The sequence below is a fragment of the Phymastichus coffea genome, unplaced genomic scaffold (genome assembly GCF_024137745.1).
Source record: "Phymastichus coffea isolate CEN01 unplaced genomic scaffold, Cenicafe_Pcof_1.1 PCOF00099, whole genome shotgun sequence".
NCBI lineage: Eukaryota > Metazoa > Arthropoda > Insecta > Hymenoptera > Eulophidae > Phymastichus > Phymastichus coffea.
Window position 1 is genome coordinate 677,914 of NW_026706910.1, and position 15,419 is coordinate 693,332.

At 40.6% G+C, this 15,419-nt stretch overlaps 2 protein-coding genes across 4 annotated transcripts; one reads left to right on the forward strand and one right to left on the reverse strand.

Annotated features, from left to right (window-relative positions):
* Positions 1 to 104: 104 nt before the first annotated feature.
* On the reverse strand, positions 105 to 2,422 carry LOC131670040 (coiled-coil domain-containing protein 149). The gene is made up of 6 exons (XM_058945350.1): positions 2,204 to 2,422; positions 1,473 to 2,098; positions 1,329 to 1,401; positions 1,032 to 1,261; positions 726 to 823; positions 105 to 624 (listed from the first exon to the last, which is right to left on the reverse strand). The coding sequence occupies exons 1-6, from the start codon at positions 2,273 to 2,275 to the stop codon at positions 242 to 244; spliced, it is 1,482 nt and encodes a 493-aa protein (XP_058801333.1). The 5' UTR covers positions 2,276 to 2,422; the 3' UTR covers positions 105 to 241.
* Positions 2,423 to 2,571: 149 nt separating this feature from the next.
* Positions 2,572 to 12,179, forward strand: LOC131670046 (coronin-2B-like). 3 transcript variants are annotated; one of them, XM_058945360.1, is made up of 11 exons: positions 2,600 to 2,739; positions 5,728 to 5,821; positions 6,089 to 6,286; positions 7,356 to 7,472; positions 7,890 to 8,204; positions 8,864 to 9,088; positions 9,185 to 9,394; positions 9,476 to 9,593; positions 9,664 to 9,890; positions 10,119 to 10,187; positions 10,361 to 12,131. In XM_058945360.1, the coding sequence occupies exons 2-11, from the start codon at positions 5,804 to 5,806 to the stop codon at positions 10,556 to 10,558; spliced, it is 1,695 nt and encodes a 564-aa protein (XP_058801343.1). In that variant the 5' UTR covers positions 2,600 to 2,739; positions 5,728 to 5,803; the 3' UTR covers positions 10,559 to 12,131. The 3 variants fall into 3 exon arrangements, with proteins under 3 accessions (XP_058801344.1, XP_058801342.1, XP_058801343.1); XM_058945361.1 differs by lacking the exon at positions 5,728 to 5,821 and having other exon boundaries at positions 2,572 to 2,739; positions 10,361 to 12,179; XM_058945359.1 differs by lacking the exons at positions 5,728 to 5,821; positions 10,119 to 10,187 and having other exon boundaries at positions 2,575 to 2,739; positions 10,361 to 12,129.
* The last annotated feature ends 3,240 nt before the right edge of the window (positions 12,180 to 15,419 follow it).

The window sequence follows — 15,419 nt, forward strand, 5'->3', positions numbered from 1 at the left end:
CTAGCAAGTGACAACTTGTAATGTAAATAGAAATGTTGTCGTAGAAGGCAATAAAAAGAAAGTAAAAGAATGTACGATCGCTTAACAATCCATAAATAACGTTCTTTATTAGTAAGATACGCATTGTGTGTTTTGTGTGTATTGTGTATATGTGATAGTGTGAATCCTTAGTGTATCGGTATAAAAATTCTTTGGAATGGCGCAGACTAGTTTAATTATAATGTTAGAGAAACGTCTTTCTTCAACGATCATTCGCACGCAACTCGTCGAGATTTTTTTGTACAAGCTCTCTTAAATGTTCAGGAAGAAGTTTGAGTCTCTCGTTGAAATTCAGAATTTGAACTTCATTTTCGTTCCTTTCTAGATAATGTATCGGCCGGAAGAAACTTTTCTCTTGTTCAGTTTCTATCTCTTCATCGAGTAATCTTTGAATTTTTTCTTCGATATTGCTCTTCATGGAGCAACACTCGATACAGTCTTTGGATTTAATGCAAGGTTCGGCACTGGTATTACTTGTCTCGTCAGATTGTTTGCTCTTGGTATCTTGATCCGCGGTTGTCTCTTCAAATGTTTTGCTTTCAGATTGCTCCTCAGATAAGTCTGATGTGACGCTAGTTGAATCACCTGCAAACATGCATATATTTTTTAAGTATTAACAATGATAATTTATGGTGAGCCTATGATGGATGTAGTCCTTTGTTTACGTATAATTTGCTTTTTCTTACATTTCACGTCAACTTCCGCGCTTGAGTAGCCTTCTAATAGCCTATTCGTTGGTGACTGCACTGTTCTGTCTAATTCGCATATTCTTGAAGCTAAAATTCTGTAATAAAAAAAGCAAGAGTACAAGTTAATAAATCAAAAAGCATAATGACATTATGAAGAAATACCATAATGAATATTTTGTCATGAAAAGAAATTTTAGAAAGCCATCTAATACTTTGCTTTCCATAATCATGCAAGTAATTTAGAAAGGTGATTGTATATACAAGAATCATTATATTGATATTGTTCCAAGTGGTAAAAATTACTTGTTTGCTTTTTTTTGATGTGCTAAGGCTAAATTTTTATCATTGACAGCTTCAAGAAGGGCAGTGCAAACACTATGCAATTCAGATAATGCATCGACTGATTTTTGTGCTGGAATATTTGGTCCTTGCTTAAGCAATTGTTCTACTTGTTTGAAGGTCATAACTGAACCCATCGATGACTTTCCTCCCAACTTGATTGTTCCCTTTTGTCTTTTGCTATCTAACATACTCTGAAAAAGTCATATAGATGAATGTCCTATTTGTCATTTTTTAAATCGAAAAATGAATTTTTTATACCTTGTATTTTTGAACAGATTGCTGTGCCAAGTCTTTCTCTTCTAACAACTGCTGAAGTCTTTCTTGTAAATACCTGTCAATCAGGCATGATGAATAAGTACACCAATGTATATCAAGATTACATAATACACAAAGCACACTTACCTATTTTCATTGACCAGAGCATCTATGTCTACAGGTTTAGAAGCATGAAGTGCCTGTGCAAGTTCATAATTCAATCGATGAGCTTTACACTTGAAAGCATCTCTTTCCATTTCCAATTCTTGTTTCTCATCCAGTGCTGATTTCAAATCCACTTTCAACTGCATACACTTGATATTCAATTTCTCCAATTGTTCTATCATCTCTTCTCTCTGATGCAAGGCAGGAGTCACTTCACTGGTAAGCCTGAAGTCATTAGACTTTTTTGAACGCAGGGCTTTGATATCGTCTTCAGCCTCTTTGAGCTTCTGTCGCAGGGTGCTGACTTGCAACCGAAGGCACTTGTTTTCCTCTTTGGCTTCTTGTAGCAAGTCCACTAACTTTGTTTCCTCTTCTAGACTAGTTCCTTTATTTTTGCCTTGAATATCTTTATGTATGGAGAATCCAGGACTTATAAAGCCATTGATAATTTTCTTTTCGCTGGCTTGTTTCCTTCTGTCTAGATCCTCTTGCAACTGTTCAGCAACTAACTTATACCTATCCCTCTGCACTCTACACTGATCAAGCTCTTGGCCTAATATCACAAGAGCCTGTGACTTTATTTGTAATTTTTTTTTCAAGATGTGCTCCTAAAAAGAACACCATTGTAAGAAAAAAATTACGGTTGCTTTCACTCGACTGAGACTGTTTCAAAATCCAAATAAAGAGAAACATACGTGACTTCTCTAACTCACCTCAGGGTCGGACAGCTGTTCCTCGCCCTGGTGAAGAGGCGAGTGCTTCCTCTTGTCCAGCACGCCATTCATCCTTGTCAAACTTATCTCGCACACCCAGGTACTTCCACTTCCTCAATTCAACCAGCACCCTCGTACGTTAAAGTCGCGTGCATTGCATGTGCTTGCACTGCTTGTCGCCACATGGACGCGCATTTTCGCCAGCTGGCAGGTGCTGGTGCATCGGAACAGCAGCTGCGAAATTAAAGGTCCTGCGCGTTTGCCGCCTCGGACTCTGCGCAGGCGTCAGCATCGATCGAAGAGCAAAACATTCATGGCTCCGCTCTCGCCACTCACGCGCATTAACTACATAAAGAAAGCGAGTGAGTGAACCGCTTGGAGCTTCGTGTAGTGTAGTAGGAGTAGCGTCGTCATTTAAGCCGGCGGGCGTCAGCTGCAGCAGCGATATGCCACGGATTAGAGGCGAGCTCCTCGAGAGATTCGAGCTCGCCGCTGTCCTCGACAGCAATCTTCTTCATTCCAAATCTTTCGAGCAGGTACGTAATAACTGCATTCAAATTTAATTACTACCATACTATTATCTTATTACGGCAACCCCCTTCGCCTTCGTCTTGTTCTACATGTAACGTGAAACCGGAGGTTAGGTATTGTTGTTGATGCATGCGCAACTACGATACGAGTAAACAATGAAATGTACAGGGCATCCGAAAATAAGAAACCGGATACTTTATTTCTCGCCATTCGTGCCTGTACACGCTAGGGATTTGCGTGTATTATATACCGTTATCGCCAGTTTCCGCTGCCGAGAGAGATATTTTTTTCGTTCGTCCGCGGAGCTCCAGGAAGTAGAGCGGAGATGCGGTTTTCAAGCGTCGGAGAGAGAGAGGGAGAGAGACCGACGCTTGATTATTGCTCCGAAAGTGATGTTTTATTTCGTGGTTGTTCTGGTGCGGTGGCGATTACATTGTAATTGAAGTGCGAGTTCTACGAACATTACAAATTTTCGTGCGTACGTTATTACTTTTGCCTTTATTCTCGATTTGTTGTTTTTCTTTTCGTATTGTTTTAATTTATAACGCATAGTTGATTAGATTGCAATGTTGCGTTGGAATATACTTCGGGACCTATCGATATACGATTTTGCATGCACTTTTGTTTGAGAATGCTCCATTTTGCGCGTTTCGTAGTGAACGATTGCGCAGGAACAAGTGCATGACTGTTAATGTACATATAGAAATTTTCAATTTATTCTATTTATTAATTATTTTCCAATTTAAACATCTCAATGTAGCCTGCATTCTCTGTTTGAAGTAAACCAGTGATTCTTTTAGTTAACTTCCATGAATTATCATTGTTTCACTTAGCTCCAGAAGTATTTTCCACTAATCTTTTATTGCTCGATATTATCCAGTCCGCAATCACCATTTAATTTCCCCCCAAGTATCGTACAATTACCCGCGAGAGAATTCCTGTAGAAGAAACGAGCAAAAAGCGGCCCATCAATCGATAGCCCAACGACTCTCCACGTCCTACTAATCCACAAAATTCATCTTGTGAATTGGCTCTATACGTAAAATCAAATCCTTCGTTAAGCGCGCCTCTTTATTGCGAGCGATATCCCGTAACGCGAATGACACGCACGGGTTGTATGGCAATAAAGCCATGCTTCTAAAAAGAGCGAGAGAGAGAGAGAGAGAGGTGATTAATCGGATCGATGCATCTCTATAATCAATTTAACCGATTTGATGATTTGGAATCAGGTCGGTCGATGGGTGGAAAGACAACACGCTCCACAGCGTCATCGTGCCTTTATTCTTTTTACGACCAAACGCGCCCCTGCTATGTACACACTCTCATTCTCTCTTGGCACACAGCGAGATAAGACTTATTTTTTCAACGCGCGTTCCATTATGCTTTCTTTGTTTTATTATTATTTTTCGAAAGGCTATTTTATTGCCCAATGATCGTTTATCGATCGATGTGTACACGGCGCGTGATGTAACTCGAGATCGATGACAATCGCTGAATTATCGTTCACGCATAGCTTTTAGTTGCGTAACGGCGAGGATGGGACACTGATATCCGAGGTGATCGCGTTCTGTTAAATTAATTTCGCTAGAAAAAAAAGTTGTAAGTTTATCGCTGTGATAACGCACAACGCGATTACGGCGATTCAGCGAGCTGCGAAATAGTATAATTTTACGAGCGTGGAAAGAATTTCTTTTTTATCAAGATTGTTCGCCCTGCGAACACGATTAAACACGTAGATACTTGACGATAAATTAATTGAGCGCGCAAGGTACTTCAAAGTTGCTCATTGCCGAAAGAAGTCGCACGAAAAAAACAATGACGGCGGTGTCGCTGAGAATATCAAGTTATCGGTCGTGACATTCCATTGTATCGGCGCAGCGATAATCGCCGCATAGTCGCAGTAGAATCGTCGCGAGAAAGAGAAACGTGGGACACTATACGACAGCGTGCCGTCGGGTGTTGTGTCGTTGGGAAGGTATAAACTCCAATTGGATAAGCGCGCTTGCGTAAAACGCCACGAGTAGCAGTATCAAGTTTCTCATTCGCCACTGTTTGCCAACGAGTACGCGGTTCGACATAAGGGACACGCGGAGAAGGTGCGACGAGTGGCACGAAAGGTGTCGCGTGGCCTCCGTTGCGCGCTACAATACTCGTCGGCGCGGGCGCGCCGATCAGCTGACTCGCTCGCCGAAAACCGGCATCGGCACACCGATCGCCGCGGCTCACCCTACAAAAGGGAAGGAAGAAAACGGCCGCGCGCGTTCGAGCTCTCTATCGCTCTCTCTAAAAATACCCCGCCCGGTCCGTTTTCTCGCTCGCTCCGGCGTAATTGGAGTAGCCAGCAGCAGCCTCTCGCCTGCGCGCAGGAAAGACTCAATTCCCGTCGGTTCCCTTCGCGACTAATTACGCATTATGCGGCTTAATTGCGAGGCGACGACGTTGCCGTCGCTCACTTTTTCTCTCTCTCTCTCTCTCTTTCTCTCTTTCTCCTCCGTGGCGAGATTCCGCGCGCGCGCGACGGCCGCGCCTCGTTCTCGTCCGGCCGACCGTTCATACTTGGCCGATTATTATTGCGGACGTTCGGTTTGACGGGGCACGAAAATGCGGATCGCGCAGGTACGTAATGCCTTACCGAGCGCCGTCCGGCAATCCGTAGATTACGCGCACCGTATTCATACGTATACCGTGGTCACTGGGGGCAAATGGCCGCGGGGAAGCAAGCTACGATACGGCGAGAGCGGGAAGAGGGCGACGGAGAGGAGGTCCCGAGAAAGACAATCGTCGGCCTTGAACCTGCGGCTACCTGCGGGCCGGTCTCTGGCTCGGGCGATCGGGCAGCTTCCGCGATCGATGCTCGCGCGCGCGCGCCACGGCACGGGCGTGTATATCGCGCGGCGCCCGCGGCACACAGCCAGTCGCGCCTCGGCCGCCGCGCGCTCCGCTCGCCGCCAGTCTCGGCTCCGTCTGGTTGTCTATTTGGCGTTGTTTTGCAGTAGCGAGCTACCCGCCAGTAGTGTGTGTTGAAGTAGTGAGTCGTTGCATGGATCCGGCGCGCAGTCCACCACGGCCATGACCAACGATCGACAGGTGAGTCCGAGACATCTTTCCAGTTCGCCTCGAAGCTGCGCATGCGACCTAATTTTTCCTATTTTTTTTCCCTTCTTTCTTTCCTTCTTTCTTTCATTCTTTCTTTCATTCTTTCTTTCGTTCTTTCGTTTTCCTTCTTCGTTTCGCACTGCTTTGACGTAGCTCAACGCGTAACAGTTGATCAACGCGAGCGTCGGCTTCGAACGACCATCCCACTGGCTGGTCGTCTGGCCAGTGTCGACGTAACGCATTGTTCGCTGATTGCAGTCGTGGTTCCGGGGCGTGCGGAGCAGCAAGTTCCGACATGTGTACGGCGCACCGGCCAAGAGGGAGAGGTGCTACGACAACATCAAGATCACGAAGAATGCCCACGACTCGCAGTTCTGCGCCGTCAATCCCAAGTTCCTGGCCGTGGTCACCGAGGTGGCCGGCGGCGGTGCCTTCCTCGTGCTACCTCTCGATCACGTGAGCACTCTACTCTTCTCGGCACTCGCAGCTCGGCGCCCGTAGAACGACTCGCTTCCGCCTCGAGGAAGCGGTTCGTCATCTCGCTGGAAAGCCGCTGGAAGAAAGCGACGCGGCGGCCGCTCTTCGGCGCTTCCCCCGAGGAATTCCGTAGAAAGCGCTCGGAAAAATCGCGCCGGCACAGCTCCCGCGGCTCGTCTCTAGGAAAGTGCGAGGCTAAATTCATCCTTTCGACTTTTGGTCGGCGCTAGTTCGCGGTGAAAGTGCCCTGCTTGCGTCGCGAACCCTTCTATTAAAGAGAATTCAGAGCGATAACGAGATTCAGAAATTGCTGCTCGGTCTCGCTTGGGCGACCGATGCTCGGGACTTTTCACATCGGCCAGCCGCTGTCTCGTTTTTCATCTACAATTGCTTCGAGAACACGGTCGGAGGATGCGCCGCGTTCGAGTTTCACAGGCGCGCGTGCGTCTCGTCGATCGATTAGCATTTCGTAAAAAGCCAATCCGCCATCTCGCTAATCGCGACTGAATAATCGGCCAGGCATTGCGAAACGCCAGGCGTAGATGATTCACGAGCGGGCAGATGTTGGAAGAGCGCGGAGAGCCAAATGCATTTGCATGATCAAGATCGAAACGCAAAGCGCCTCCTTGAATTTGCAAATTAGCCGTCCAGCGCGAGGCAGCCGAGCGACAAATGAAATCGCGGATCGCGCCTGCCCAGCCGAATTTCCACAAAGTACATAAAGTAAGAAAGAGAGCGATAAGGGCGTGCACAGGCGCGCACAAAGCGAGACTTTCATTGGCCGTGGGCGTCGAGGAGGCGAACGCACTCGCGGCTAGAAAAATCGCCGAAGCGCGACGGCGAAGAAGCAGCAGCAGCAGCAGTTGCACGCGTTTCGCGGATGAAAATCGCAAGCGAATGCCATCCGGCGTTAATTGCACTTTCACTGCCTATTTCCGATGCTAATTGCGCGAGCAGCCGGCGCCCGGCTTTCCTCCGCCACTGGGCAAGATTGGCGCCGACTTTCATTGCCAAGGCGCGCGCCCGTGACCGCTCGTTGCACTTTCAGACTGGACGCCTGGATTTCAACGCGAACAGAGTGACGGGCCACACCGGACCGGTGCTCGACATCAAATGGAATCCATTCAACGACAACGTCATCGCCTCGTCGTCCGACGACTGCACGGTGAGCGACTCCGTTTGTTTCCACGCCGCGAGAGCGGATCTCGCTGACCAATCGGCACGTCGATCGTCCTTATTGTTTTTTAATTACGACTGTGCGACTACGAGCTTGATTGCTGAGTCACTCGTCTATTTGAGAATGCTAATCGCTGGAGATGAGTAGAACTAATGTGTGCAATATTCATTTTCTTGGATCCACTCACTCAAAAGTCCTCTGGAAATTTTTCATTCGCGTGGATTGCTCAGAATTACTGTACAGCTAGTTTTCCTCGTATGTTTGTTAATACTTCACCAAGGATGAATGATCGGCGAGTTGTGCAAAAGTAAAGCCAAAAGCCAATCGATCAGTAAAATGATCTCTAGATAAGCTCGTAACTTTTGCATCAACGGCGCAACACACATTTGTTGTTGGTGTCGACAGGTGAAGCTCTGGCACATCCCAGACGGCGGTCTGTCCCGTAATCTGACGGACTGGCTGGTGGAGCTACAGGGCCACAAGCGTCGGGTCGGCTACATCGAGTGGCATCCGACCGCGGAGAACATACTGTTCAGCGCGGGCTTCGATCATCTGGTGATCGTGTGGGACATCAGCAAGGGCGAGGCGGTGAGCGTGATCGATCGTCATCCCGATGTCATCTACAGCATGTCCCTGAACAGGGATGGAAGCCTGTTGGCCACCACCTGCAAGGACAAAAAACTCAGGGTCTTCGAGCCACGCTCCGGCATTGTCGTCTCGGTAATATCTCCGTTCGCCGCGCGTTGTCGGCTTTTCGTCGTCGTGCGACATTTCCCGATAGTTGAACTCGGCCACTTGTGGCGACGGCGACGGCGGCGACGGCGGCGGCGGCGGCTTTTGTGCATGTGCGCGAGGACTTCTTATCGATTGTCGAGCGGAAAAGAGGGCGACATTCATTAAAAAGCACCGACGGAATGAAGGAGAGCTGGAATGCTGACATTGAGGCCGTGATTAGAAAGGTTGCGCGGCGTCTGCCTCGATGAAAGCTATAGACAAAGTAAAACGCCACGGCCTACGAAATATCGATTTTACTTTTCTTTTCGTTGATCGGTTGATGATTGCGTCGATTTTCATTTTGTCGCAATCGCTAATGACAATCGATCGTGCAGTGCTGTCGGACGTCATTACGAAACGTGCGCGTTCACCAAACAAGAAAGTCGCAAGGAGACTAGCTGATGAATTTAACGACCATTGGCGTGAACTTTACGGCTCTCGTGAAAATCGTGTGCAGTCGCGAGTTTGTATGTGCTTGTTTTAAAAAACTTGAACTACCTTCGCAGCTAAAGAATCAATAAATCAATATAAAGAATAATAACCAGAAAACTACGTCAAGTGTGTGTTCCGCTCGTAAATTAACGATAACGTGCCTTTTTTTACAGGAGGGCATTTGTCACGCGGGAACAAAAGCAAGCAAAGTAGTATTCTTAGGAGCATCGGGTCGCCTATTGACCACCGGTTTCAGTCGTCACTCGGATCGTCAGTACGCAGTGTGGAGTCAACACGATTTGTCAGCACCGTTGACGTGCGAAACGATAGACTCGAGCAGCGGTATCGTCTTTCCGTTTTACGACCACGACACCAACATGGTTTACCTAGCTGGCAAGGTAAGTCAATAGCCGTCGTTTATTGCGTTTATTATGTTCAATCGCACGCTACGAATCAATATCTTAAATAACTGATATCTGTATACGCATTTACAGGGCGACGGTAATATCCGATACTACGAGGTTGTGAACGAGGCACCTTGGGTGCATTATCTCAGTCAATTTATATCTGGTAATCCTCAGCGTGGCCTTGGCGTCATGCCTAAACGCGGAGTTAATACGTCAATCTGCGAGGTCTTTAGATTTTTTAAATTGCACGCCACGAGGGGCATGTGCGAGCCTATATCAATGATTGTACCTCGTAAAGTAAGTTTTTCATTAATTTTTTCAAAATACAGAAAATGGCTTAGCTTTTACGTCTTGAATTAATGTGAATTGTGTATATAGAGCGATCAATTTCAAGATGATTTGTACCCAGACACTGTGGGTACAACACCATCTATCTCGGCAAAAGACTGGATTAGCGGAATGAACAGTCCGCCGGTGCTGATATCACTCAAGACTGGTTAGTACAATGTGTAAATATACCGTCAATCATAACATTCGTCGCGATTACATTATGTATCGTATTTCAGGTGGAAGCATCACTACGCACAAGCCGAGAGTTTACAAACCCTCTCACCTGACATCGACGACGGACGCAAACACGAAGAAGAAATTCGCGTTCCTGTCGACGGAAACAGTGCCTGATTATCGACCTAAAGAGTATAATGAAATATCGGAGAAAAGTCAAAAGACATCGAGCAATCAGAGCACCAAATTTCATCAACTGCAACAAAAGTTCAACAATGTCGGCTTACAGGTGAAACTGAAATGACTAATTCGATATTTAGACTTACGGGGTGTGTTGTATTTAATGTCATGTAGCTTGAATTTGAACATCAATGGCGTTGCTTTTCGCTTTACGTTTGGTTTTTTATTTATCGTAAATTGGCTAAGTCTGCCGTTAGTTTCATTAGTACATAGGCTATTTTTTGACGAGTAAGTTGTTTTGTTTAACACACTAACACTTTGCATGGTCATCTCGAAGACACCAAGATGTAGCATCAAATTCTATGAGCTCCTTAGCAAGTTCGGAAGTTTTTCCCTTTATTCTAAGGTAGGTTTCGGCATTGTATTTTTTTTTAATTTCTTGGGCTTTTGATAGATTTGCTCCAGTCTTTTGAAAAAAAATTGATTATTACTAATGGTCTTCAAAATTGCATAACTAACTAGACTATGTAAAAATTTTTTTTGGCAATTGTTATGTAAACATTTGCTTTTCTGATACAGAATAATATATCACCATCGCTCAACGACAACAAAGTGCTGGATACCGAAATCCCAATTAATGAGTCCGAGTTGAGAGTAGCTTATCTTCGGCAGACTGACGAACTTAGGCTAGTCAGACGTCAACTAGCCAATAGTCAACTCCGGGTGAAGGAGTTGGAAGAGCAGCTGCGAAAACAACAGCAACAAAAAGGCTTATAAATCTGTACGTGTATTCTAATGAGAATGCTCAAAACGTAGAAGTTTCGAGTAATTTAGTTTTATATTATTTTATTATTTAACATCGTTGCAATCGCAATAAAAAATGAAAGCACCCGATGATTATTGATATATAGTTTACGTGCTACTTCGACAAATTAACAATTGTAACTCTGGTATTTTGTGATACTAGAGGCACTTTTTAGAAGAAAATGTTGAATAGGCAGTATTCAATTGATCACCGCAAATTTAATGGAAACAAAAATTACCAATTTTCACGACTAACAAATGAATTTACCGCTTTGGGTATTGTTTATGCAATAGAATCTGTGATTTGTTCCTCGTATTAATTAATTCATTCCTTGTTTAACATTATAATACTTGATTCATATACTGACAATATGAAATTAATTCATGTATTTAATGCGTTGAATTGTAATATACACACGATATTGTGTATGTATCGTTTTATTTTTCAAAAAATAATCATGAACAAATAATCATTAAAAAATTTATCTAGATGTTTCTAGATTTACATACTTTTATTTTTGAATAAGCTGTTTAGACAAAAAATAAATTATCGTGTATCATTATTTAGCATGGAAATGTGATTGGAGTATAATTTATGTAATTTTATGTTTATACATATGTTGTAAATTTAGTTAAATGTAATACTACATTATACTTTTAAAATTTATGAGAAAGTATTGCTTAGATTTGGGCAATCGATATTAGCTATGTATCGATAAAAATATGGTTATACTAAGAAAAAAATGTGAATGCGAGTAATATATTTATGTAGAAAAAACAGACATTTACAAATCAAAAAGAATTAAAAATATTCTTGGACCAAACTGTACAATAAAATTTATCAAGTAATCGTATAAAACTGACGAAAATTAATATTGAAACGTATTTTGTAAAACATATCTACTGACTGATATGTTAGGCAATTAGTTTGAAATGAAAATTCTAAAAAAAAATTTCACGTTAGAAATTATAACATGAACTTGATATGAATTTGTAATCAATTGTCATTCGACCGAACGTTTAATGTATGATACATCGCCCATGTCTAACACAAATATTTTCATCAAGATTAAACAAATTATAGCGCACTAATCTCATAACATTTGTATACATAGCGTGCCTTGGCAAAGCAAACAAATTCTGAAGAATAAATAAATTGCCTTCTATGTATTCATTTTTGTAGTTTCGAAGAGATCAGTGCATTTTGTATTGAATCAATGTGAAAAAAAGGATATCGGTATTTTGTACTTCTTACATAATTAACAATTATCAATGTAGAAGCATGGGTCAAGTGTGCCAAAGTTTGGGCTTTGAAGGGATATAAATATGCCAAAGAAGAAAGTCTATACGCAAATTGAAATAAGTATATTTCGCTAAGTTTGCACACTTGATACACTCGCTAAGCGACGAATATATTTGTATGCATTCACTAAAGAGTTCGATCAGATTTTTTCAATTGTCGTTCAAATTTTGCAAGAATAAAATAGAAAATATATTAGACACATATAAATAATTTTTTTATTTTATTACACCCATAGATATAAAAAAATATAAAATAATAGACTGCAATATATAAAAAACAACTTCACAAATAGAAATGTTTCATATTGACATGTATTCGTACAACGTGACATCAGAAATAAATGGTGATTCCAGAGATTTCTTATCATAATATATATATATATATATATATATATATATATATATATATATATATATATATATATATATATATATATATTCTTTTTACACTGTACAATTTTGTTTGTCGCAGTGTTGGGGAATAGTCAACAATTTTTCTCTTCAACTTTTCACTTTATTATCTAGATTTATATTTCGTCATCTAGTATTTTATTTAACACTTTCTTGTATATATCGATAAAAAAATTGTAGAATCACAAACAGTGAAAATTCTACGTATAAGATTTTCTGAATCGATTAATCAATCGAGTCATGTTAATGAGAACAATGTAAAGATAGTAAAAGCAATTTGAAAAACTATCTGATGTTTAAAAATTTGAATCATAATTCTTTGAATCGAAAAAAATGGAAGTTTTATATTATAAAGGTTTGTTGATACACACACGCACACGCGCGCGGGCGTATGTATAATTCAACATTATTGAAATTTTATTTCTATTTAGAGAATAAATGTACGTAGTTACAATAAAGAAATGCTTTTCTTGACTATGTTGGCAGATACACAATGACGTTATTGCACAGAGTACTGTTTCGTCTTACATATACACCTACAAAGAAGAAAAATATTCAGAAATTTAAACAAGAGCAAGATAATCGAATTAGTTTTATTGGTAAAAATTCAGAATGTATAATATAAAAAATAAAATATAAGGTATTGACATGGAAGTCAAGGAACTTTTTTATGCATTTTACAAGACTAATTAATTATAATGTACGAAAAATTGTAATAAATAAGTATTTTATTTTATAGATTTACTCCACATGGATGATGTGAATGTATAAACATTGAAATATTTTAGAACTATTATTCAAAATATAATTGTATGTATGTAAATGATAATATATATTAAAATTCAATCAAACTTGTACCAATTGAAAAGAGAATGTATGCTGTTGGTTATAGTTACTAATAACCTTGTCGTTAATCATTAATATATCGAGATTTGACTTTTCGTAGGCCCAAATGGTCTTTCAAAATTATTTTCACAGATCCTTCTGATATTCCGATCATATCAGTAAGGTCTCTAACAGTCAACCGACGATTTTCGAGCACTAATTCCTTCACTTTATTGACGTGTTGGTCATCTGTTGACGTCGATGGTTGTCCGGAGCGCTCCAAGTCATCAACACGTTCTCGACCCTCTTTGAAGTCTTTGTACCACTTATAAACATTTTTCTGCGACATGGTAGAATCACCAAAGGCCTTCCGCAACATCCTCAACGTTTCCGCAGCCGAAATTTCATTCCGCAAACAAAATTTGATGGCACTTCTTTGCTCAATTAAATCAGACATTGTAAAAATCGAAACATGCACTCTTGGTCGTTTGGTAAACACAAGCGTAAATATATTACTGATGATGACATTGACATGAAATTTGTCCCAGATGTCATTCGCAGTCCTACCAACTCAAGAAAAAAAGAACTAGCCCGAAATGTTAAGCCCGCGAAGTTTAAATTGAAAATTCACCTTACTTTTTGCCCACAGTAGTATGCTTTATAAGACTGTTGGAATCGTGCTCATAGTGAAAAAATTGAGTTAATTAACAAAGTTTAATGAAATATAAAATTTCAATGTTTCATTTTATTACACACACACACACACACACACACACACACGCGCGCGCGCGTATTTATACGTGTACTCATTGATTTTTTCAGTTTTTTTTTCTTAATTGACAGGTATGTACGTACATGCTTTATTCGGAATATAAATTTTTAAAAACATTAACCATAAGTATTGATTCAATGTTTAGGATCAAGGTTTTTCAATGGTCAGCTTATATATCTTTATTTTTCATAATATATACACAATTGGTGAAATGTTACAAATTTTGTCAAAGTATATATTCTTATTATGTTACTATGCGTTGTGTTTTTTCTACTTCGATTTTTGTTAGTTTTAGTCAGTCAAAGCTAGAGTTTATATATTATTATTGTTTACACGCTTAACCTCGATTTTTTGTTGGTGTTTGGTATATTCTTGGTTATTTCGAACCTTGGAAATGTATCATATCACCTATTTTTTTGAAATTTGGTAGATTTGCTGGTATCATTAAACTTTACAATTAGCTCAAGTTTCGTCGAAAAATAATAAGTTTTTTTTATATAAGAATCTTTTTTCTATAAGAAGGATAAGAAGTTATCAAGAATTTGGAAAACTCAATAAAATGTTTTCAAGATGTAAAAACTTTGTTGCTATGAAAGATGTCGCGATGGATTTTTTAATACACCGAAAGCCAAGCACTTTCAGATTCCTCTAACAAAAATGACAAATATTAATTTCTTAAAAAGCTATAAATTTTTTTATAAACATTGCATTTTATTTAATGAGCTAAGATTAAAAAAATGTCGTCCACACCATTGTATTTCTTCGATTTTTTTACTCAAGAGGAGATATTAATAATTAGGCCCTTTGTAAAATCGCTTGTAATTAACGACAAGATAAAGCGCGTCAGAAGCGACGTCGGGCCACTGCATATTATTAAGACAGAAGTAACATCACTAAGCGATTCAGCAATGCCGGTCAAACATTAGGCACCTACCTTCCTTCAGCTTCAATGATTTATAGTTACGAATCGTTCTCCTTATTTTCATAAAGGATCATCATTGACCTTTATGACATTCAATTATACCTGATGGCTGTACCCTGTGCCACACCTAGAGACTGACCAGTTTTCCTTTGTGTGCATAATATGAACTTAGACCTAAAATTGCCATCATTAGACGACTAAGCAATGCCATTCCACTTGGCTGCCAGCATCTTCAAGATGGTGAGACAAGATGGAAAAATTATATTTATTTTTATACTGACTTGCTGCACCATCAAATGTATACAGTATACATTCTTGTTTCAAACGACGTTACTGCAATAAACTGACTGAATGGCAAATATTGCAATTAACACATTTTATAATTGTCGGAAACGTCGAAATCTACAGCTATTTCGTTTTTTCTCAAATTTTCTTTTAGCTTGTTAATTTCTATCGCACGTTTTGGAAAACCATGTTTTTTACGTAATTTAGATAAAATAACTATATCGATAGAACACTTAAAAACCTTGGTAATTTTCTGAATATTTCAGAATACTAATAAAATATGTAGTTGATCTGAAGATATGTCAACTTTCTTATAT